This window comes from Helianthus annuus, chromosome 8 (assembly GCF_002127325.2).
Source record: "Helianthus annuus cultivar XRQ/B chromosome 8, HanXRQr2.0-SUNRISE, whole genome shotgun sequence".
In the NCBI taxonomy this organism is placed as follows: Eukaryota; Viridiplantae; Streptophyta; class Magnoliopsida; order Asterales; family Asteraceae; genus Helianthus; species Helianthus annuus.
In genome coordinates this window covers 42,170,866-42,197,122 of record NC_035440.2, presented here as the reverse complement: position 1 = coordinate 42,197,122, position 26,257 = coordinate 42,170,866, and the positions used below count along the sequence as shown (strand labels likewise).

General features: G+C 40.8%; 1 protein-coding gene across 1 annotated transcript; it reads right to left on the bottom strand.

Moving 5' to 3' along the window:
• Window positions 1–18,467: 18,467 nt before the first annotated feature.
• Window positions 18,468–22,475, bottom strand: LOC110869884 (uncharacterized mitochondrial protein AtMg00860-like). The gene is made up of 3 exons (XM_022119089.1): window positions 22,254–22,475; window positions 20,929–21,291; window positions 18,468–18,491 (listed from the first exon to the last, which is right to left on the bottom strand). The coding sequence occupies exons 1-3, from the start codon at window positions 22,473–22,475 to the stop codon at window positions 18,468–18,470; spliced, it is 609 nt and encodes a 202-aa protein (XP_021974781.1).
• Window positions 22,476–26,257: the final 3,782 nt, after the last annotated feature.

The following is a 26,257-nucleotide window of genomic DNA, read 5'->3' as shown; positions in this document are numbered from 1 at the left end:
TAACGGTAAATTGCATTAGACTTTAACAAAAAGTAAATTGGATATATTACTTTAAAATAAATTGAAATAACAAAGACTTTAAAATACCAAATGCATTTAACACAAATACTTTTTAACATAAAAATTATGCAAACATTAGAGAATACAGTCATGAACAAAATTATATATGACAATATAAAAATGATTTGACGAGTCAACTTATTTAACTAAACAAGTTATAGAAGTCCACAATTCGTTTAATCTAATTGGTTAAACATGTTAATTTGAACATAGTCTATTTATCAAACAAGTTATATATGACAATACAAAGCTTGATTAGTTTGAAATCATGTGATGCAATCAAGTAATTAATTAACGGTAGCTGAATGATTAACAAACGAAATCAAAGAGAAAGTCTGCCCCAATTCGAGAAGGGGAAATCTCCAAACACAAAAACAACTTTCAAAAACTGAATAATCCCACTAACACATAATACCCTAATTAATAGCTACCGTAAAACTAAATAACTGCTCCCCATTTCCCTCTCAGCCACTAACAGCGAATAGTGGATCAAGGGACAGGCCTGCGATGGTCTTCAGCTGGTCCAATATATCTAATTGGGCTTGGACTTGGGCCTTTTTGTGTCTCCTGTGGTAAACCCGCAGAGGAGTCGTAACAATGCTTCCGTCCCCAAAAGCAGACGTGTCCTCAAGTCGAAAGGCAGGAAATTGGTTCTGTAGTAAATCGTAGGTCTCCCAAGTTGCTTCTTCTGGTGGCCGGTGTTGCCATGAGATGAGTAGTTCGAGTACCGGTTTGCCAGCTTCCATGACCCAGCGATGGTCAACCACCGAATGCAGTTGCACGTCATATTCCCAATCTCGTGTGAGTGGGAGAGGGGCGATCATTGGCGGAGTTGCAATTCCCCTAGCCGGTTTGAGCATAGAAACATGAAAGACGGGGTGTATTCGAGAGTCGGATGGCAACTCCAACTCATAAGCAACAGAACCCACTTTGCGAATGATCTTGTAGGGCCCGAAAAAACGTGGAGCTAACTTTTCAAACCGTCGCTCAGCTAAACTGCGTTGCCTGTACGGTTGTATCTTTAAAAACACCATGTCACCAACCTGAAAAGATAATTCCTGACGTTTAGCATCAGCCTGTGCCCGCATACGATTCTGTGCCTTGACCAAATTAGCCTTTAATAATTTCAACATATCGTCCCGGGCAATTAATTGAATTTCAAGGTCTGCATTTTTGGTCTCGTCTGGTATATATGGATGAAGGGCTGGTGGTTCTCTGCCATAGACCGCTGCAAAGGGAGTTGTGCGAGTAGCGGAATGAAAACCGGTGTTGTAGGAATATTCAGCCCAAGGCAAAAAAGAACTCCACTTAGTTGGCTGTTCCTGTGCAAAACAACGCAAATACGCCTCAAGGTAGCGATTCAACACCTCGGTTTGCCTGTCAGTTTGGGGGTGATAGCTAGTACTCATCTTTAACTTGGTCTGGCTGAGCCGAAACATTTCCTGCCAAAAATTACTCAAGAAAATAACATCACGGTCAGTTACTATGGAACGAGGGATGCCATGAAGGCGGACAATTTCTTTGCAGAACACATGAGCCACGGTCTTCGCGGTGAAGGGATGGGTTAATGGGAGAAAGTGTGCGTATTTGCTGAGACGATCAACCACCACCAAGGTCGTATCAATTCGGTTGGAGGGCGGTAACCCAACAATGAAGTCCATAGATAGATCTTCCCAAATTTGATTGGGAATAGGGAGTGGCTGTAGTAAGCCAGCCGGCGACAAAGTCTCATACTTGTTCTGTTGGCAAATCAAACAATTCTGCACATATGCACGTACATCCCGAGCTAGTCTGGGCCAATAAAAATATGTAGAGATCCGCTTCATTGTTTTAAGAATGCCCCCATGTCCAGACATAGGGATCGGGTGAGCTTCATGAAGAATACGAGAACAAAGGTCCAAGTAATCAGGCACAACCAACCTGCCCTTGTATAATAGTGACTGACCCACTATTGAATATCCCGGAACTGCAGTGGGGTCTGTGGTCAAAGAAGTCATAATTTCCTTAGTATTCGGGTCCACCAAGAGGACTGCATAAATATCATAAATATCCGAACAAAAAGGAAGAGCCAAGGTGAGTAATTCGGCCGGATGGGGTCGTCTAGATAAGGCATCAGCCCCCCGATTCTCTTTACCAGAACGATAAATTATTGAGAACTCATATGGCATTAATTTCAGTAATTGTAACGCCCTGCTTTTTCATACTTTCCATAATTAGAAAACTCGCCTTGTAATGCTATTTTTGGAAATCTTGTATTATTGTAGTCGTCTTTTCGTTGTAAAATCCGAGACATGATCATAAATAAAATTCGTATTTCTTTATTCACCATCTACATATTCATACATGTTCATACGTTCGAATTCATTGTACATCGAATCCTTATTTGTAATTCATACTTATACGATACTTATTCACGATGCATGTCCATGCTTGTCCTTAAATTGTTGATACCTAAAAACCCCTAATAATATGCTTATTTATACAACGGTTAATCATCTAATATGTGACATATACTTGTCACTTACAAACATGTTACATACTTGTACATTACACTTTTTACCTAGTTAAATCATGTTTTATTTCATATTTCACCTTGTTACAAGTTAGGGGAAACATTGTTGCATATTATTACACAACTTAATTAGCAAAATTACTCATTATCATGTTTTAAAAAAATAAAAAAATAAAGAAATATGGCAGCCCCAATTCAGCAAAATTCAGCCCCATATAGTTGGGTTTTGTGGGCTAGTTTCAAGGTGTAACCCCTTCTAAACACTTACAAAGCCCAACCCATTGAAACCCTAATCCTCCCCCCTATAAATATCACTTATAACCAGCCTCCCTACCACTTTTGCAACACTAAAAACTCTCAAAACATCCTCCAAACCGTAGCTGAAAGCAAGGGTTCGAGCAGATTGACACCCCTTCACGAAAATGAGCATAACTCACTCAATTCTTATCCGATTCACTCGATTCTTTTTCCTACTACTTTGTATTGACCTTATCTACGTTTCCATGGGTTTTTCACAGTAAATAAGTCTCTGGAACTCCGACAAAAAGGCTCCAAAGTCCACTGATTGTTTTTGTTTTCATGAAATCCCTGTTATTTCTTACCAAACTTGAGTCTATCTCATCTCAAACCTATGTCCTAATGCTTACAACACTTTAGTGGTTGGTTAGGCTTAAAAACAAGGTTGAGACACTTAAAAATCAGAGGACTAAACCTCATAAACTTGGTGTTTTGTTTAGGGTTTTTAACCCACAAGTCATGTCAAACTTTGTCTTTGATACATGAGTGATTATGGAACAACTTGGGTTGTCCAAACATACAATCCTCACATGATTTGATGATTTCTCTTAGTTAGTGTGTATATTTCTTATTCTTTATTGTATGTTCATGACCCTCCTTGGTTGTTTTTATATCAAGTGTAGTGGTGAACACATAGAGGTGCCTAAATGGAAGACTTGATCTTCCTACCTCCTACATGATTTCTATGACATTTAGAGGTACCAAAATGAAGATTTTAATCTTCTACCTCATGCTTGAACTATTGGACATATACCCTAAACATATTATTCGAATAATCGAATCCTTGATGATGAACTAGTGTTCATATGTCGGGGTACTAGATTACATCATCCTAGACTATGATAACTTGTCACGATTCTAATGGAACCTTGTTCCATGAAAACATCTAAACTCCTTCGAGTTTCCTAGTGTCAAGAACAAGCATCATATGTACTAAATGATTATTTTCCATGTTATTCTCATATCTTATTTTTATGTTGTTTTAAACACCGAATCTCGACTCTAAACATACTTGAACTTTAACCCTTATACATTCGGACTCTAAATCTCTACTCGTCAACAATTGGATAATCGGAAAACATATGCAAACCTTGTGAGTATACTCGTATTCCCCTTTTTACTTTTACCACTTTTGGGGTGTAACATGTTTATCTATCAACAAACTTACACATGAACATTTTGCTTAAACACATGAACATTCCTATAACATGCTTGTATACGTGATGGCTTGATGCTTTAAACTTGGATTTATCTTATGTGTTGAATTTATCATTAACTTCGTACGAGCCAAACCGTGACATATGTAGCGCTATAGGATTAACGGCCCGCCTCTTTATCTTCGGTTATGTCATGAGCATATTGCGTTTCCTTGGTTTGATATGTTAGACACATACCATATTTAAATGTTCATCTTGAATCACATGCTTGCTATGAGGAATTGTTCAAACTTATCTTTTGCTATGTACGTATCAAACTTGTATACTCGCCTTTGCTTTTGCATTGAACTTTATTTTAACATGTTACAGGTGGATGTTGACGATGCATGGAATCTAGTAGGATGCTTAGATACACACTTAGAAAGAATTGTATTTGTATTGTATCATTTTATTATTTATGTTGTTGTATTTTGTTTCAAAACCTTGTACTTGATTCTTTAGAAATGAAATGAAACGATTATTTAAATACTTGTCACAATTATTAGCGTTATGATGTCTCGAGCAATCTTCACACTTCGTCTCATCCCGATGTTTCCGCCATTGGTTGGGGTGTGACAGATTGGTATCAGAGCCATAACTATAGGGAATTAGGAAAAGTAGGAATGCTTTAGCCTAGTCTATAGTTTTAGAGCCTTATTCTTATGTTTTACTTGAAACTACTTGCATGCTACCTTATTTGCTCTTATTCATTCTCTTTTGATCTTTTAAGCATATATGGCGCTTATGTGTTAACACTTGACATGCTATACTTGCTTTATTATGTGCTAACACATGTTTTATTATCCCACACATTATGTGCTATTCTAAATATGCTTCATTGTGCGTTTATATTTGTTGTTTATTCCTTTAACATACTCTTTCCCTCATGCATTTTACTCGACTATTCTAAATCCGTAAACACTCGAGACGAATTCACCAAAATAGGCGTGAAACCCACAATTTGGTGAACGACTCACAATCTACCTATTCTTCTTTTTACACGAGATATCGCCATTAAGCTAGGAGTGAAATCCACATCTTAATGGTAAATCTCAAATTTCAAATTCTAATGGACCCTCGTCAACATGTCGAAATTAAATTTTGACCCGACGAGTACCAACCACACTTAGGATACGAAATTGTCAAGTTAGGGGTGAAACCCGCACCTTGTCGACTAGTTCCACTCCTTGATATTTTGTTTTTCATAAATCCCGCCAAGTCTCGAAATTTCGATTGATTTGGGACATGTAGTAACCGGAAGGGTAAATACCGTTAACCGACTTGTCGGCGAGAGTATTTTACCTATTAGGCCAAAGCATGCTCCTCAAATTCAAAAGACTTTTCGACCACTTTGGTTAGTTAAAGTTCCGTTTTGGAACCATCCAAATTTTGATCAACATGTGTTTCTAATATTTATTTTATACGATGCAATCTTTCAAACTCGAGTATACTTTCGATATTCTCTTTTCATGCACACAACATATTGAACCTTTACCATACATTTATATATATGCATGATTTCATATAATATAATTTCATATTCCTTGTAACGACGAGTGGAGACATATCATTAAGATTGGAGTGATTTCCTTACCTTGACGACTAACTCCACTCCCCTTTTTCTAAAAAAAAAAACGACATCACCAACGAGTTGGGGGTGATTCCCTTACCTAGGTGATCGTTACCAAAACGTCTCTTCAAAATATCTTATTATGCAAACTCGATCATATTTTATACCCAAATTGTTTATCATTATTCAAAATACCCACTCATACCGATTTCAAAATGCATTGTTTTATCAAACGTACTTCTTATTCTACAATCTATTTTCACTCAACTCATATACGCGAAATTCATAATCATGTCTTAAAACGTTTTATTGCTCGAACTTCAAAACCTTACGAAATGCTACCTATCAATTTAATCGGCTCAATGAAACTCTTGCCCATGAACTTCATATTCGACTTAATCACTAAAACATGCTCACCTTCTACTTTTAATCAAAATCCAACCAACCTTTCTCAAATACTTATAAGATCTTATAGAGGTTATATGATTGTTTTACCAAATACCCTTTTCAACATCAACAAATCATTTGTTAATTTTTTAATCACTAAGTCCTTTTGCTAAATTTCTCTTCTAAGGATCCTAGTTTTCACAAGAACCTCCTAAATTCATAATTTCTTCTTTGATGAAACGAACTTACTTTTTAACGAAAACATTTTTCCTACACCAATTTACAAAACACGTGGGCAAGAAGACTTCATAGGGACCGACCATTTTTCGGATTACGTAAACCCTTTTAAACAAAAATTAGCATTTCTATTTGTTACAAAATACGTTATGCATAACCAACGAGTACTTTATGTTCCTTTACATATACAAACTATATTCTACCTTTCAAACCAGGCTCAATCTAATTTTGATTCGATAAACTCAACGTTTTGTTGGAACAACTATACATGCACATCGTCATACACGTTTTAGTCGATATCTCGCGATAACACCATTTATATCGTTCGTATCTACATACTTAGCCTTTCTAATCCGCAATGCCTCAACGTACACCATATACGCAATATTTATTTTTCATACCTACACCTATGTTCATACGTTTTATGCTTGTACTCATACACATACTACTTATACGTTTTACGCTTCTGCTTGTACACATACTACTTACACGTTTTATGTTTATGCTCATACATACATGCGTATTCATACTTAAACTTATGCTCATACTTTCATCCTTACTCATGATTCATACATTCGTACCTATACGCGAGCGTAACCTGAGGGATTCGCTTGCGTAGGTCCCACACATACTTAAACATGGACTTGCTTATATACTATATTCTTGTACGTACACATTCTAAACTTTTTTATGTATACCCCGATTCATACACAACTAGTACAAGCTATGCGGATCATGCGACGATCTGCACACGGGATTATAGTGATAGGCGTATGAGAACCATAGAGTGTGCTACTGCGTATGGTAATACACGGAACGTAACATGACACCGAAGACGAAACGGACGTAACATGGTCAAAACATGGTGGATACGCCGCTGGTACTTCCTATATATAAGTGTTTTCACCATGTTACCAAAATTTCGTAAAACGTGCCATGGGAAATTCAGTGTTTTACAGACCTCTTGGACCTAATACAAGCTTTAAGCAACTCACAAACACATTATGTCCGATTATCCATGACGAGACTTCATCCTTAACATGCACTTTCATCTATCTAATGCCCATATCATTCGTATACTTGCGTTCATTTAGTGTCAATTGTTCGCCCCATGCTCCTATTTCCTTCCTTTCATACAAACCTCGTTCACAATCAAGCTCGCTTAAGCATTCAAATCCTAACTTATCTTATTACCCTTAGAACTTTCTATTTTTTAGCCATTTCAAATCGTTTTACCTATACCTGTTTACCCCTGCTTATGCCTCAAACCCATTTCGGCTCGACAAATCATTTTACAAACTTATCTTTATCTTCCCAAAATCTCGTACTTTTCAAAACGTTTCAAAATCTAAAGGCTCGAACTGTTACCAAAACTCTTTAAATCTACCTCTTAAATAAATTTCGGGACGAAATTTCCTAAAGGAGGGGAGACTGTAACGCCCTGCTTTTTCATACTTTCCATAATTAGAAAGCTCGCCTTGTAATGCTATTTTTGGAAATCTTGTATTATTGTAGTCGTCTTTTCGTTGTAAAATCCGAGACTTGGATCATAAATAAAATTCGTATTTCTTTAAATTCACCATCTACATATTCATACATGTTCATACGTTCGAATTCATTGTACATCGAATCCTTATTTGTAATTCATACTTATACGATACTTATTCACGATGCATGTCCATGCTTGTCGTTAAATTGTTGATACCTAAAAACCCCTAATAATATGCTTATTTATACAACGGTTAATCATCTAATATGTGACATATACTTGTCACTTACAAACATGTTACATACTTGTACATTACACTTTTTACCTAGTTAAATCATGTTTTATTTCATATTTCACCTTGTTACAAGTTAGGGGAAACATTGTTGCATATTATTACACAACTTAATTAACAAAATTAGTCATTATAATGTTTTAAAAAAATAAAAAAATAAAGAAATATGGCAGCCCCAATTCAGTAAAATTCAGCCCCTTATAGTTGGGTTTTGTGGGCTAGTTTCAAGGTGTAACCCCTTCTAAACACTTACAAAGCCCAACCCATTGAAACCCTAATCCTTCCCCCTATAAATATCACTTATAACCAGCCTCCCTACCACTTTTGCAACACTAAAAACTCTCAAAACATCCTCCAAACCGTAGCTGAAAGCAAGGGTTCGAGCAGATTGACACCCCTTCACAAAAATGAGCATAACTCACTCAATTCTTATCTGATTCACTCGATTCTTTTTCCTACTACTTTGTATTGACCTTGTCTACGTTTCCATGGGTTTTTCACAGTAAATAAGTCCCTGGAACTCTGGAAAAAAGGCTCCAAAGTCCACTGATTGTTTTTATTTTCATGAAATCCCTGTTATTTCTTACCAAACTTGAGTCTATCTCATCTCAAACCTATGTCCTAATGCTTACAACACTTTAGTGGTTGGTTAGGCTTAAAAACAAGGTTGAGACACTTAAAAATCAGAGGACTAAACCTCATAAACTTGGTGTTTTGTTTAGGGTTTTTAACCCACAAGTCATGTCAAACTTTGTCTTTGATACATGAGTGATTATGGAACAACTTGGGTTGTCCAAACATACAATCCTCACATGATTTGATGATTTCTCTTAGTTAGTGTGTATATTTCTTATTCTTTATTGTATGTTCATGACCCTCCTTGGTTGTTTTTATATCAAGTGTAGTGGTGAACACATAGAGGTGCCTAAATGGAAGACTTGATCTTCCTACCTCCTACATGATTTCTATGACATTTAGAGGTACCAAAATGAAGATTTTAATCTTCTACCTCATGCTTGAACTATTGGACATATATTATATACCCTAAACATATTATTCTAATAATCGAATCCTTGATGATGAACTAGTGTTCATATGTCGGGGTACTAGATTACATCATCCTAGACTATGATAACTTGTCACGATTCTAATGGAACCTTGTTCCATGAAAACATCTAAACTCCTTCGAGTTTCCTAGTGTCAAGAACAAGCATCATATGTACTAAATGATTATTTTCCATGTTATTCTCATATCTTATTTTTATGTTGTTTTAAACACCGAATCTCGACTCTAAACATACTTGAACTTTAACCCTTATACATTCGGACTCTAAATCTCTACTCGTCAACAATTGGATAATCGGAAAACATATGCAAACCTTGTGAGTATACTCGTATTCCCCTTTTTACTTTTACCACTTTTGGGGTGTAACATGTTTATCTATCAACAAACTTACACATGAACATTTTGCTTAAACACATGAACATTCCTATAACATGCTTGTATACGTGATGGCTTGATGCTTTAAACTTGGATTTATCTTATGTGTTGAATTTATCATTAACTTCGTACGAGCCAAACCGTGACATATGTAGCGCTATAGGATTATCGACCCGCCTCTTTATCTTCGGTTATGTCATGAGCATATTGCGTTTCCTTGGTTTGATATGTTAGACACATACCATATTTAAATGTTCATCTTGAATCACATGCTTGCTATGAGGAATTGTTCAAACTTATCTTTTGCTATGTACGTATCAAACTTGTATACTCGCCTTTGCTTTTGCATTGAACTTTATTTTAACATGTTACAGGTGGATGTTGACGATGCATGGAATCTAGTAGGATGCTCAGATACACACTTAGAAAGAATTGTATTTGTATTGTATCATTTTATTATTTATGTTGTTGTATTTTGTTTCAAAACCTTGTACTTGATTCTTTAGAAATGAAATGATACGATTATTTAAATACTTGTCACAATTATTAGCGTTATGATGTCTCGAGCAATCTTCACACTTCGTCTCATTCCGATGTTTCCGCCATTGGTTGGGGTGTGACAGTAATAATCGTTGTTGTTCAGATGGGGTAAAGCGCTGCTCTAATAAAAACTTTAAAGTAAAGTGGTCCGTTCGTATGAAAAAGTGTCGACCGATCAAATAATGGCTCCACTTTTGAACAGCTAACACCAGTGCCAGCAACTCCCGATCATATGCAGATTTGAACGTGTTGAAGGAGAGAACCCCTTGCTATAATAAGCTACTGTGTCACACCCCAACCGATGGCGGAATCATCGGGGCGCGGCACTGAGCGAAATAGATTGTTCAGAAGTTTCCATAACAACTATTTATATAATCCAGTTAAAGATACGTCCCATACCGTATCCCGAATAAACAAACATGTCATTACAGATAATCATCCAAACAAGAAATTCCGTTCCGACAACTCAGACTCAAATATTATTATAGCAATTGTTTATCTGCTTCTTGACCCATATTTTGTTGACTTTCTGGCTGTAATGCTAGAGGACAAGATCTACTGACAACTATGCCTCAAATGCTTGTTCTTGGCAGACAACTATTTGTTGGGGGCTTCTAGAAACTTATTCTAGCCTTGCTTTCCTAGCAAATTAGCATCCTAATTACCTGTCACATGCGTTAAAATAAAGTCAATACATAAAATGTAAAGGTGAGCATACAAGTTTGGTAATAGCATATAGAGTTCGAATAGTTTACGCATAACCAGCACGTACACAGAGGAAAACGAAGCATGTTAATTATCGACATGGACCTATCGATACCAATGACTGCGGGTTGACCGTCCGAGACGGTTCGCAATACATGATTACCACCGTAATCCATGCAAGTAATTGTCCTTAACAACCCCCGTCTGACCTGGTCAGCCTTTCGTCTAACTCTTGGCTGTTTAATTACTTGTTGTCATATCGAGGTAGTTTTGATAACGAGTTGAACTATGATATCCTCCGTTCCTACTCGTTTCTTCGACTCGGACAGGAATCACCCAAGTCCGGCCGGTGAACGGTTCGGAACGTCGGTTTAGAGTTTAACCCATCGTCGGTGAACCTAGTATATAGAATCCGAATCTTGAACCTCTTAACTGTTAGAATGATTAGTTAGCCGGTTTAAGCTCCGTTTCTACCGGTTTTAAGGTTTTGAGTGTAAAAGGTTGAAGATAATTGGAAACTATTCATAAAATGTTAAGATTTGTAAGAATCTTAGTTTGTTTATGTGGAAATCAGTCAGATCTAAGTTATTCATGGTTGAATGAGGCCAAAGTTTGGTGTTCTTCAAGAACACCATGATGACATCACCCAAGAACACTTAGATCTTGGTGATTTCACGGTTAAAAATCAAGTTTTGAAAGATAGAAAGGTGTAGAATCATGCAATGATCAAAATCGTACAAGAATTAGAGTGAAAGCTTACCGGAGTTGAGAGAAATCTGAGAAAAGGTGAAGAAGAAGGCTGGTTCGGCCAGAGCTTTCCAAAAATGGAAAGTGTGACAATGACAACCCTATTTATAGGCTCCAAAAGAGGAAAGTGGCAGCCGATCGGCCAGGAGCTCCGATCGAATGGGCTGCTCGATCGGCTAGGAAGATGCTAGCCGATCGGCTGGCCTGTTCGATCAGGATGCCTCCTGTTCGATCTGTGACCCACTTTGAGCGTTTCGCGACGATTTTCGATGTTTCGATTTCGATGGACGATGATACGAATACGATAGAGTTCCTAGTCAAATTACTTTCATTCCCAACTACTATATCTAACATACAATCTTCTAATAGTCATGTTTCGATGTCGGTTTCGATTGAGTTCGATTGCTTTTCGAGTTTCGATTTGATTTTCGATTGATTCACTTGAATACCACACCAAACATATAAGTAAACACGCACAAGTAACACATAAGGCACACACACACGTATAATAACACCAGAGTTCGCATAATTCGAGTCTCGAGTTCGATTGATGAATCGATTAGCTTGGTTATTGATTGATTAACTTTATCGCATTGTTACTTCCTACTATTCACCGTCGTAACTCGGTCGCATTGATTAAACATTCGATCATTTCATTAGACAACACTTACTCCACATAATACAAAAAGCAAAGAGAAATATTAACAGTCAAAGTTGACTTGGACTTTGACTTTGACTTTGACATTCGAAAACACGGGGTGTTACAGCCTCCCCTTGTTTAGGGAATTTCGTCCCGAAATTAGGTCGAAGGCTACACAACGCCGTGATTTACCAATTTGATGCTTTAGATCTATTTATTTAAACAACTGCGGGTACTTGGCCTTCATGTCGCTTTCGAGTTCCCAAGTGAACTCCATGCCTCGTTTGCCTTCCCATCGGACCTTCATGATCGGAATGCGAGAGCGCCTGAGTTGCTTGGTTTGGCGATCCATGATTTCGACAGGCTTTTCCACGAAGTGTAACGTTTCGTTGACCTGAAGATCGTCGAGCGGTACGATTAGATCATGATCAGCAAGGCATTTTCGGAGGTTAGAGACGTGGAAAGTTGGGTGGACGTTACTGAGTTCCTCCGGTAGTTGGAGTCTGTAGGCGACTTTTCCGATTCTTTCCAGAATCCTAAAAGGTCCAACATATCGAGGCGCGAGTTTCCCTTTCTTGCCGAATCGGACTACACCCTTCCAAGGTGATACCTTTAGGAGTACGTAGTCACCAACTTCAAATTCCAGGGGCTTGCGTCTTCTATCGGCGTAACTTTTCTGTCTATTCCGAGCTTTTACCAAGTTGTCTCGAATCTGGTGGATCTTGTCAGTCGTTTCTTGTAGAATCTCGGGACCGGTTAGTTGCGAGTGACCGATCTCGTGCCATACAATAGGCGATCGACATCTTCTACCATACAAAGCCTCGAAAGGTGCCATTTGAATGCTGGCATGATAGCTGTTATTGTACGAGAATTCCACCAACGGCAGGTGTTTGTTCCAACTACCACCAAAATCTATGACACACGCTCGGAGCATGTCTTCAAGAGTACGGATCGTTCTTTCAGTCTGTCCGTCGGTTTGAGGATGGAATGCAGTACTCAGATTAAGCGACGTACCAAGGGCCACTTGAAACGTTTCCCACAATCGTGAAGTGAACCGAGCGTCACGATCTGAAATGATGTCACGAGGCGTACCATGATTACAAATGATCTCGTCGGTGTAGATTTTGGCTAGTCGCTCCACCTTGTAGTCTTCTCGTATCGGCAAAAAGTGGGCTGATTTCGTTAGACGATCGACTATGACCCAAATACTGTCGTGACCTGATGGCGTGAGCGGGAGTTTCGTTATGAAATCCATAGCTATACTCTCCCACTTCCATATAGGTATCCGCGGTTGTTCGAGTAAGCCAGAAGGTCTTTGATGTTCAGCCTTGACTCTTGCGCAAGTTAAACAACTTCCAACGTATAGGGCGATATCTCGTTTCATGCCCGGCCACCAGTACTTGTAGCGTAGGTTCTGGTACATCTTATCTGCGCTGGGATGAATAGAATACCGAGATTTGTGGGCTTCATTCATGATAATCTTTCGCAAATCGGTACGCCTTGGGATCCAAATTCGGTCCAGAAAATAGAATATCCCATCTGATTTGCTTACCAACTGAGCTCCATCGTGATAGATCCTTTCTTTCTTCAGTGTACGCTCATTAAAGCAAGCATGTTGAGCTTCGCGGATAAGGGTTTCGAGGTTGTGCTGGGCTTGGATGTTTCGGGAACTGAGCACGTAACTCTTTCTGCTGAGCGCGTCGGCAACCACATTCGCCTTGCCTGGGTGATAACGAATCTCACAGTCGTAATCGTTGAGAAGTTCTACCCATCGGCGTTGATGCATATTAAGCTCTCTCTGATTAAAGATGTGCTGTAAACTCCTGTGATCAGTGTAGATTGTACACGTAGTGCCATACAGGTAGTGCCGCCAAATCTTCAATGCAAAGACAACCGCGCCTAGCTCGAGGTCATGGGTTGTATAGTTCTTCTCGTGGATCTTGAGCTGACGAGATGCGTAGGCTATAACCTTGTCTCGCTGCATGAGGACACAGCCGAGACCAAGGTTAGAAGCATCACAGTAGACAATGAAGTTGTCGCTTCTGTCGGGCAGCGTAAGAATCGGAGCGTTGCACAGCATATGCTTGAGGGTTTGAAAGGCAGTCTCTTGTGCGTTTCCCCACACAAAAGGCTTGTCCTTATGAGTAAGAGCGGTAAGTGGCACAGCGATCTTGGAGAATCCTTCAATGAATCGTCGACAATAGCCCGCGAGTCCGAGAAAAGAACGAACTTCAGACGGGTTCTTAGGCGTAATCCAGCTTTTGACGGCTTCAATCTTCGCGGGATCGACATGGATACCCTGGCTATTCACAATGTGACCCAGAAACTGAACCTCCTCCAACCAGAATTCGCACTTGGAGAATTTGGCGTAGAGTTGATTCCCCTGGAGTAACTCGAGAACCAAACGTAGATGTTGCGCGTGTTCGGTTTTCGTTTTGGAATAAATCAAGACATCGTCGATGAACACGATCACGAAACGGTCAAGGTAAGGCTTACACACGCGATTCATCAGATCCATAAAAACCGCGGGTGCGTTGGTTAGACCAAAGGGCATAACAACAAATTCGTAATGCCATAACGGGTTCGAAAAGCGGTTTTAGGAATGTCTTCCTCTTGAATCCGTAGCTAATGATATCCTGAGCGCAGATCGATCTTAGAGAAACATGATGCACCTTGTAGCTGATCAAACAAATCGTCGATTCGGGGCAAGGGGTATCGGTTCTTGATGGTTAGCTTATTCAATTCCCGGTAATCGATGCACATCCGGAACGATCCATCCTTCTTTTTGACGAAAAGGACTGGCGCGCCCCAAGGAGAGGTGCTTGGGCGAATAAAGCCTTTTTCGAGTAATTCCTGGAGTTGGTTCGAGAGTTCCCTCATTTCGGATGGTGCGAGTCGGTAAGGGGCTTTGGCAACGAGGTTAGCTCCAGGAATGAGGTCGATGCGGAAGTCGATATCTCGACTTGGTGGTAGTCCGAGAAGATCGTCAGGGAACACCTGAGGAAATTCACGAACCACTGGAACGCCTTTGGCTTCAACTTTCTTTTTCTTTTCCTTCTCCGCTACTATAATGTTGGCCAAGAAGGCTCGGTATTCCTTACGGAGATACTTGCTGGCTTGAATACAAGACATGAGCTTGAGACCTTTCGACGCCGTTTCACCGTACACACACAATAGATCACCATTCGCGAGCGAGAATCGAATCATCTTTTCGAAGCACACAACTTCAGCATGGTTTTCGCGAAGAAAGTCCATGCCTATTATGACGTCAAAGCTTCCGAGTTGCATTGGAATAAGGTCAATTGGGAAAATGTGATTATTGAGTTCGAGAGTACAATCACGGAGTACTGAATTAACGGCATTCTTCCCATAGCGACTTCGACTTCGAATGACGAGGACAGAGAAGAGCGCTTACGACTAAGAAGCTTCTCGAATTCAAACGACACAAAGCAGTTATCGGCTCCAGTATCAAACAAACATGATGCATAAATACCATTCACAAGGAACGTACCATTAACCACGTTGTTATCCGCCTGAGCCTGACGGGCATTGATGTTAAAGGTTCGGGCATGGGCTGCTTGCTGCTGTTGCTGAGGCTGCTGTTGTGGTTGTTGCTGCTGGGGCTCTTGCTTAACCACCCTGTTCGGGCACCTGTTTGCAAAGTGGTTAGGGTCACCACATGCAAAGCAGACTCGAGCGTTGGCTGCAGGGGCTTGAGCTGCTTGTTGGCCTTGAGGGGCGGGAAGTAGAGCTTGGTTGACAGTAGCTTGAACTGGGGCTTGACGGGGACCATAGCGACAGTTTGCAGTGAAATGACCGTAAAGGTTACAGTGAGCACAAAAACGACAGGCTAGACCCACCGGGTGATGATACGAACACGTTGGGCAGAGTGGGTGAGGGCCTGTGTATGCACGCTTTGCTGGCGGTGCATTGATCACTAGAGCTGAGCGGTGCTGTTGCTGCTGTCGAGCTGGTACAGCTTGTAAAGGAGCAGCAGTGGTTGCGGCAGCACAGCTCTTATTGCTGGAGCTGTTGTTGCTGTGCTTCTTCTTCCTTCTTGATGTCTTGGAGGGTTGAGCAGTGGTGTTGTCGGTGGATGCTGTTGTAGCTTGGTGCAGAGACTTGGTTTGCTTGTCCCAGAAACCAGCCTTTACCCGCTTGTCGTTAATCTCAGCGGCTAGCAGGTAGGTTTCCTCGATCGTTGCTGGCTTGGAGGCGTGAACAAAATCTGCTACATAGTCTGGCAGAGCTCGGATATACTTCTTGATGGTCATTTCTGGAGTCTTGACTTGATCGGGACAGATGATACTGAGCTGCTTGAAGCGAGCAGTGAGAGCAGCGTTGTCTCCGTCTTTCTGCTTGATGACCCAAAATTCATCCTCCAACTTTTGGCGTTCATGGGGAGGGCAAAATTCGTCGATCATAATTGCATTCAGTTCCTCCCATGTCAGCTCGTAAGCTGCATCATTCCCACGCTTGTTTCGTTCAGCAATCCACCAGTCTAGAGCACGGGACTGGAAGACGCCAGTAGCATTGAGAGTGCGGAGATTTTCGGGGCATCCGCTTTATCACAGGGTGACTTCGACCGAGTCGAACCAATGAAACATGGCAGTAGAGCCATCCTCACTGGTGAACTCCTTCGGTCCGCATGCTTTAAACTGCTTGAAGCTAAAAGCAGTCTTGCTTGAATCCTTAGGGTTCTCAGCTCGGGATTCTTCAGACGTTTTGCTGGCATTTTCATACACCTCACTCACGGCTTTCGCCACTTGTTTGGAGATGATAGCAGCGAGGCGTTGGTCTCTCTTTTCCTGGCGAGTCAGTCGGTGTCGGGATCCAGACGACGACATGGTCTGCAATAGACATCGTCACAGGACTCAACACAACGTAATCGATTCTCACCTCACACGTCTAGATTACTAAAGCTTAGGAACACGTCGAAACACGTATCACAAAATCCAAACATAAAAGCACAGAATCCACATAACCACAAAAGCACATAAGCAAGTAGAGCACAGAAGCACATAGTCACGGAAAGCACATACGCCCTAAATCACAGAGGCAGGTAATGTCACGTAATTCCCCTATAAGCACATATAGCATTCTGACTGCCTCAAGATCCTATCATTCAAAGCTCGTGTGTCGTTCGTGTCGCATATCGAATAGCATCGTTTTAGCCTAACTTGATCGTGCAGCATAACATAGCATAATATTGTCTGGATTGCAGCAACTGGAGATCGAATGGGGATAGAATAACAGTACAAGTCGTGTGTGTTGATTGAAATGGCAGTAAAATCGAATAATATCCAAAATATAAACACGTAAGCAGATAAAGCACACAAAATCACATAAAATCAACGAGTCATCCGAGTACGCGACTGCGGTTCTCAGAATCGAAACACATAAAATCGAGAGATAGATTGTCTGCGGCTACTAGACATCGACTACCCTAGGCAACTCGACTATTCACAGTAGACTTGTCATCATTTCCGACTCTAGAGGTCGTGTTTCTGCCTCGATTCCTGGGCATTCCACACGCGTTCCCTAGGTCATACTTGTGAGTTCAGGTCGTTGGAGTCCGTCGAGGCCTTGGTGAGATAAATAAAGTCCAGAACAAACTGCCAAGGTTAGGGTTTCACCCCTTGGCTTAGCAATTTCTTCCTGGTTTTAAGAAAATTTCAGGAGGATTTTCATCAAAATGGGGGTTTCACACCTGATTTGGTATAATTCTCCTCGTTTATTGGCGAAAATGTCAAGATGAAGGAGTAAAATCCCCGTAAGCCAGTCAATTTAGTCGGGAGTTTGCGGTTTTCACACCTATTCCTGACTGAATCGCCTGACTTTCATCGAAAATTTGAGTGCAGTGATAGTGAAGGATTGCAGAACAAGGCAAATAAACTGGGTCTGTTGGTTCCTAACTATAGTCTAGGTCTCTAAGACAACGACCCGGAATAGGTCGTGTCTAACCTAATTCCCTATAGTTATGGCTCTGATACCATTCTATCACACCCCAACCGATGGCGGAATCATCGAGGCGCGGCACTGAGCGAAACAGATTATTCAGAAGTTTCCATAACAACTATTTATATAATCCAGTTAAAGATACGTCCCATACCGTATCCCGAATAATCAAACATGTCATTACAGATAATCATCCAAACAAGAAATTCCGTTCCGACAACTCAGATTCAAATATTATTACAGCAATTGTTTATCTGCTTCTAGACCCCTATTCTGTTGACTTTCTGGCTGTAATGCCAGAGGACAAGATCTACAGACTACTATGCCTCAAATGCTTGTTCTTGGCAGACAACTATTTGTTGGGGGCTTCTAGAAACTTATTCTAGCCTTGCTTTCCTAGCAAATTAGCATCCTAATTACCTGTCACATACGTTAAAATAAAGTCAATACATAAAATGTAAAGGTGAGCATACAAGTTTGGTAATAGCATATAGAGTTCGAATAGTTTACGCATAACCAGCACGTACACAGAGGAAAACGAAGCATGTTAATTATCGACATGGACCTATCGATACCAATGACTGTGGGTTGACCGTCCGAGACGGTTCGCAATACATGATTACCACCGTAATCCATGCAAGTAATTGTCCTTAACAACCCCCGTGTGAACGGGTGCTGAGTCCAAACTATAGTACTACGTCGTTAAGGCAGGTAGACAGCATTCCACATGTAAACACAATCAACGAGCATTCATTAAGTCACGTAATACATGCATATTGGTTAGCGTTCAAATAGTTTGAGTAGTGTGATCATTTGTGTTTTGATATAAGCAACGTATGTAACACCCAAAAGTGCTAAAAGCAAAAAGGGATCGAGTATACTCACAATGATTGATTATGGATTGAAGGGAGCGCTGAGAGTAGGGTTAGCCTGAATAGTTTGATAGCACAACAATGAGTAACGTGGAAAATAAGACAAGTGTGAATGGATCGAATGGGCTGGTCGATCGAACGGCAGGTTCGATCGAACGGGCTGTTCGGTCGGCTGGTATGTCCGTTTGGATAGTCCTGTTCGATCGGCTGGGCCATTCGAGTGGATTGTTTCTTCCTCTGGTGTGTTTGTGTTTGAGGATTTGAACTTTTGAAGTTTTCGTTGTAGTATATGAGAACACAAAAATGTCCTTACCTTTCAGGTCGATCGAACGGTCCGTTCGATCGGCCGGCTTAATCGATCGGCTGGGAACCTTAGAGTGATGCTCAATAGGATGTCGCTCGATCGAACAGACTGTTCGATCAGCTGGCATTCCATACTACGAACGAGTTGTAAAAACGATTAAGTGTTGAAGCATAGTATCTCATGATCCGAAGAGTAATGTTTACCAATCGAGTAGCGTATTCGATCGAACATCACTTCGTCAATAGCATACTTCATAAAATTCGAAAAGTGTGGGACCATATGCTAGCCGATCGGCTGGCCCAGTCGATCGGCTGGCATGTCCGATCGGCTGGGCTGTTCGAACAGCCTAGCCGTTCGGCCAGCAAGTCTGACCTGGTCGGCCTTTCGTCTAACTCTTGGCTGTTTAATTACTTGTTGTCATATCGAGGTAGTTTTGATAACGAGTTGAACTATGATATCCTCCGTTCCTACTCGTTTCTTCGACTCGAACAGGAATCACCCAAGTCCGGCCGGTGAACGGTTCGGAACGTCAGTTTAGAGTTTAACCCATCGTCGGTGAACCTAGTATATAGAATCCGAATCTTGAACCTCTTAACTGTTAGAATGATTAGTTAGCCGGTTTAAGCTCCGTTTCTACCGGTTTTAAGGTTTTGAGTGTAAAAGGTTGAAGATAATTGGAAATTATTCATAAAATGTTAAGATTTGTAAGAATCTTAGTTTGTTTATGTGGAAATCGGTCAGATCTAAGCTATTCATGGTTGAATGAGGCCAAAGTTTGGTGTTCTTCAAGAACACCATGATGACATCACCCAAGAACACTTAGATCTTGGTGATTTCACGGTTAAAAATCAAGTTTTGAAAGATAGAAAGGTGTAGAATCATGCAATGATCAAAATCGTACAAGAATTAGAGTGAAAGCTTACCGGAGTTGAGAGAAATCTGAGAAAAGGTGAAGAAGAAGGCTGGTTCGGCCAGAGCTTTCCAAAAATGGAAAGTGTGACAATGACAGCCCTATTTATAGGCTCCAAAAGAGGAAAGTGGCAGCCGATCAGCCAGGAGCTCCGATCGAATGGGCTGCTCGATCGGCTAGGAAGATGCTAGCCGATCGACTGGCCTGTTCGATCAGGATGCCTCCTGTTCGATCCGCGACCCACTTTGAGTGTTTCGCGACGATTTTTGATGTTTCGATTTCGATGGACGATGATACGAATACGATAGAGTTCCTAGTCAAATTACTTTTAGTCCCAACTACTATATCTAACATACAATCTTCTAATAGTCACGTTTCGATGTCAGTTTCGATTGAGTTCGATTGCTTTTCGAGTTTCGATTTGATTTTCGATTGATTCACTTGAATACCACACCAAACATATAAGTAAACACGCACAAGTAACACATAAGGCACACACACACGTATAATAACACCAGAGTTCGCATAATTCGAGTCTCGAGTTCGATTGATGAATCGATTAGCTTGGTTATTGATTGATTAACTTTATCGCATTGTTACTTCCTACTATTCACAGTCATACTCGGTCGTATTGATTAAACATTCGATCATTTCATTAGACAACACTTACTCCACATAATACAAAAAGCAAAGAGAAATATTAACAGTCAAAGAAGTCAAAGTTGACTTGGACTTTGACTTTGACATTCGAAAACACGGGGTGTTACATACTGGATGTTCATGTTGTATTAGTATGGCCCCTACTCCATCCGATGATGCGTCACATTCCACCATAAACGGTGCGTGAAAATCCGGGAGTCGGAGAACAGGGGCAGAAATAAGAGCTTGCTTTAACTTCTCAAATGCAGCTGCTGCCTCTTGAGACCATTTAAAACCCTCCTTCTTTGTAAATGCAGTAAGGGGTCGAGCAATGATTCCATAATTACGAACGAAGCGCCGATAATACCCAGTGAGACCCAAAAATCCCCGAATAGCCTTGACATTAACAGGTAAAGGCCAAGCAACCACTGCTGAAATTTTCTCTTGGTCTACCTGGACTCCGGCTGCTGTAACAATATGACCCAAGAACGGAACCTTGGATTGACCAAAATAACACTTGGTTAATTTTGCAAAAAATTGTTGTGCTTGTAGTAACCCCAAGGCAGTTTGTAAGTGATGCACATGTAAGTCTCGGTCACGACTGTAGATTAAAATGTCATCAAAGAACACCAGAATAAAACGACATAGGTGTGGCCTTAATAGATCGTTCATAGCGGCTTGAAAGGTCGATGGCGCATTCGTTAGTCCAAAGGGCATGACTTTGAACTCATAGTGCCCAAAATGAGTTCTGAAAGCGGTTTTCTCGACGTTGGCAGGATTCATTCGAATTTGATAATACCCAGATCGCAGATCCAATTTGGTAAACACCTGAGCACCATGCAATTCATCTAACAGCTCATCAATAGTGGGTATGGGGTATTTGTCTGCTATAGTGGCTCAGTTCAAGGCGCGATAGTCAACACACATGCGCCAAGTTTGATCCTTTTTTTAACTAAAAGAACCGGACTGGAAAACGGGCTAGTGCTGGCCTGTATGAAGCCAGACTCTAATAGTGTAGCTACCTGCCTTTCAATTTCATTTTTTTGAGAGTGCGGGTATCGGTATGGTCTGATGTTGGGTGGTCAGGTGTTCGGAAGGAGAGGAATTGAGTGAGTGTGGGTTCGAAAAGGGGGAAGAGTAGTGGGCTCTTGGAATATGGTTTTGTAGGTGGTGATTACAGGTTGTAGAAATTTGGGTACATCAATCTCAGTCGTGGGTTCGATGCACAGGTGTTGGAACGCAGCTGATTTTTGTAGCCCGGAAGCCACCCCCTATAACTTATACTTTTGACCATCAATGGTAAAGATGAGAAACATTTCATTCTAATTGGCTTGAACGGTATTCAAAGAGGCCAGCCACTGTATTCCTAAGACGACATCAGCGCTACTAATTGAAAATGGATAGAAGTCTTGGGATATTTTAAGTTCGGTGAGCTGGATCGGCACATCTCGACGCACCTTATTACAACGAATTATGTCCCCGTTCCCGATTTGAACTCCAAAAGGGGTAACCAAATGAGTAGTTAACCCCAATTCCCTCACCAGATTATCTGAAATAAAATTGTGGGTAGACCCACTATCAATTAAAATGAGAATTTCGGTGGAGTTTAGAGTACCGGATAATTTCATGGTGGTAGTGTTGGATTTGCCAAAAATAGCATTAAGGCTGATCTCTGCCATCTCGTCCAAATTGAGAGCGCGATCAGTTTTTTCTTCCCCATGTTTCCCCTCAATTTCTTCACTTTCCAGCAATTTTAGTGAGCCGGTTTTACAACGGTGACAGGGTCCAAATTTATCCCCGCAGCGATAGCACTCCCCTCGTATATAACGCGCCTGTTTTCGGTTTATGTGAGCCGCGGGGTTGATTTCGGGTATGTCGGAGTTGGTGTAGGGTTGTTCACCGTCAACTTTGAATCCGTTGTAGACTTGGAAGTAGGAGTCCAAGCTGCCACCCGTGCTAATCGACTATGCCCTATCTTTGCCTCATATTCCATGGCTAAACTCATAGCGTTGTACACCGTCTTAGGTTTCTGAATACGAACATCAGCCTTGAGTTCATCTTTTAACCCATTCAAAAACACTCCCAATAGACTATTATCTGACCAATTCGACACCCGGGCGGATCGCTTGGCAAATTCTTGTCTATATTCCTGCACCGTCCCTGTTTGCTTAATACTACAAAGGTATTCGTCTGGATTCTGAAATTCTGCAGGCCCAAAGTTCTTCTGAAAAGCCAGAGTTAATTCCTCCCAGAATTGAAGAGGTTGTTCTGCTGAAAGCCATGAATATAAATCCAGAGCATCCCCTTCTAAATGCATCGAAGCAATAGTCACCTTTTCTTCATCTGGTATGTTATAATACCTAAAGTACTGTTCTGCTTTCAGAATCCATCCTCGTGGATCTTCACCACCGTACTTTGGAAAGTCAATTTTGTTGTAGGGTCGATAATTGCGGGAAGATTGCCCAGAACTCTCGGTGTCATCATACCCCCCTGATCTGCCACTTGATTTTTCCTTTTTTAGCGCACTCATTTCCTGTTTCAGGGACTCCATTGAAGCCGCCATCGTTGCTATTTGGGCAGTTAACGCTTCCAGGGTTGTACCATCACCTTCGATGCCTGAATTTCCCCGGGTCTGCACCATGTTTTCGTTTCCCGGCAATGGAACCAGTTGATGCAATCAAGTAATTAATTAACGGTAGCTGAATGATTAACAAACGAAATCAAAGAGAAAGTCTGCCCCAATTCGAGAAGGGGAAATCTCCAAACACAAAAACAACTTTCAAAAACTGAATAATCCCACTAACACATAATACCCTAATTAATAGTTACCGTAAAACTAAATAACTGCTCCCCATTTCCCTCTCAGCCACTAACAGGGAATAGGCGAATAGTGGATCAAGGGACAGGCATGCGATGGTCTTCAGCTGGTCCAATATAAATAATTGGGCTTGGACTTGGGCCTTTTTGTGTCTCCTGTGGTAAACCCGAAGAGGAGTCGTAACATCATGTCTAGAAATGTCACTCCTAATACATAATAATATTAGTGTTAAATTCGTTGTGCTATTTTTAATCCTCGCTCCTTTCTTTATCATCATAGTTATTATGAGAACTTAGATGGGTGGATGAATATGTTGTATTCAAATTTAGTTTCCACTTTAATTACTTATTGTTTGTTTATAACACATTTCTTATGAGATGTTTAAGGTTTAAAATATTTGTAAATAAGTTTATAAGGTTATGTGCTATGGTTTTGGTTCTGGAAAAGAAAAAATGATGTCATGTGGCATACTTTTTTCACCTACAAATAGAGGGACTTGGTTAGTGATTGATGTGCCAAAATATGATTGGTGAGTATATATCCAATGCTAGAAAAACAAAAAATAACTTTCTTGCTCCGCCATGCCATGACTAGCCCTTCGGGCGAAGCCCCACGCTCGTGCCTTTGCCGAGGTGTGGTGGTGTTGGCTGGTGTTGGCTGATGTGGCCTCCTTCCTATGCCCCCAACGCCATGATAACACATGGTTTAAAAAACAAATATGAGTACAATAAACATAAAATTTACGGTGGTTTGGATAGATGGTAGCAAATACACTTTATATCTCTCTTGATAAGTTGATATCTAATAAGTGTTTGTTTCACTAAGGAGGTGTTTGTTTCACTAAGGATGTGTTTTTTTTTGGGGGAAATGGACTGTATCACCCTCAACTATGCAAAATTGGCCGATATCACGCTCAACTTTCAAGTTGGCTCCCACCACCCCCTACTCGACACTTAGGTTGCTGTGTCGCCCCGTCGTTAACCAGACACTAACGAGGTTAGTTTTTTTTGCTGACCTGGCCAATTTTTGCTGACCTGGCCAATTTTTACTGACATGGCATGGTTATGTGGACTCACCCTTTATCATCATCCCTGTAACTAAATAAAAACCCTAAATCAGTGGTGGTCCGATTCAATATTTTCCGATTCAACCTCTCAGCCACCTGAGAACCTTCATTTACGTATCGTTAACTGCCGCTGGATGTAACCGGCACTGCTCTATGTGGATTCTCATTTTATTCCGGTTGGAATAATGTTTGAAGGTCAAAATCCAGATCAGATCAAAACAAAAGCTAAATCAATCCAAAAACAGAGTATGATGATCAATTTCTTCAAGAAACAGAACACCCATATCAAGAAACAAGATCATAACCTCAAATCTTCATCAAGAACCAAACTTTAAACATAAAAGTTGAGAATTATGAACACCCAGATCAAGAAACAACAACAAATGCTCAAATCATTAGTGGGTTACACACAATACCAACAACCCATCTCAGATTGCATTCAATCTTTATCTTGAAACAAACTTTGATTAACAACAAAAACTTTGATTAACAACAAAAACCTGAATCAATCGCGAGAACCGTTACAGAAGTGACCTTTCTTTCTAGGGTTTATGAAGTGACGGAACCGTTGCTTGTTGCGGACAGATCTGAAAACCCTAGACGTTGAAGCAATCGCGAGAACCGTTACGGAAGTGACGGAACCGTTGCTTGTTGCGGAAGAAACGGTAACTGAGGCGATTACTGTGACGGAGGATGTGGTGGAGAAGGTGTCGCCGGTGATCAGAGTATTCGATTCGGTGAGGTGGGGTTGGTTTTGTTTGATCCGAGACAAGCTAGAGCCATTTGAGGAAGGTTTGGATAGATGTTGTTGTTGTTAGGGGAGTTATTTGAGATTTGGGAATTGGGAAGATCAGTTAGGAGAGTGACATTGGTGAAGATTTGGGAAGATGGGTTTGGGTGATTTACAAAGATGATAAAGGTTGTCCACCTCACAAGTCTCTTGCCATGTAGGTTGTCCACCTCACAAGTTTCTTGCCACGTAGGATTAGAAACCTAACTGAGTTAGTGATTATTTAACGAAGGGGTGACAGTGACACCAAGTTGTCGAGTAGGGGGTGGTGGGAGCCAACTTGAAAGTTGAGCGTGATATCAGCCAATTTTGCATAGTTGAGGGTGATACAGTCCATTTTCCTTTTTTTTTTCTTCAAACATCTTCAAGGGGCTGACGTCTGGAGGCGCGCAGACGTTACCCTTGATGAGTGTTTGTTTTTTTAAACAGACCTGAACTCACCTTTTTTCATCTTAAAAAATAAGTTATGGACCCCCTTCTTAAAACATCTTCACAAAAACCCTAATATACTCCTCCCTCATATACGTTTAAAACATCAGCCCCTCCCAGACGCTGCTCCTCCGACCAGTTTTACGGCGACCTCCCTCTTCTCCTCGCCGTCCGACGACCTCCCTCTTCTCCTCCGACCAGGTACTTCTTTTTTGCTTCTTGATTTAACTTCTTAGACCTAATTTTTGCTTCTTGATTTAGCTTCTTTTTTGCTTCTTGAATATTTATGTTTCATTGGTGTTTATATTTCGTAGAAGATAATTACATTAATGTTGGATTTGTTGAACATAAGGTTCTT

Coding starts and splice junctions, on each gene's coding strand:
- LOC110869884 (XM_022119089.1), bottom strand. CDS start 22,475: ATGGCAGAGATCAGCCTTAATGCTATTTTTGGCAAATCCAACACTACC. Junction 21,292..22,253: donor ACATAATTCGTTGTAATAAG/GTGCGTCGAGAT, acceptor GGTCAATCCAAG/GTTCCGTTCTTGGGTCATAT. Junction 18,492..20,928: donor TAATACAACATGAACATCCA/GTATGTAACACC, acceptor CGTATGTGACAG/GTAATTAGGATGCTAATTTG.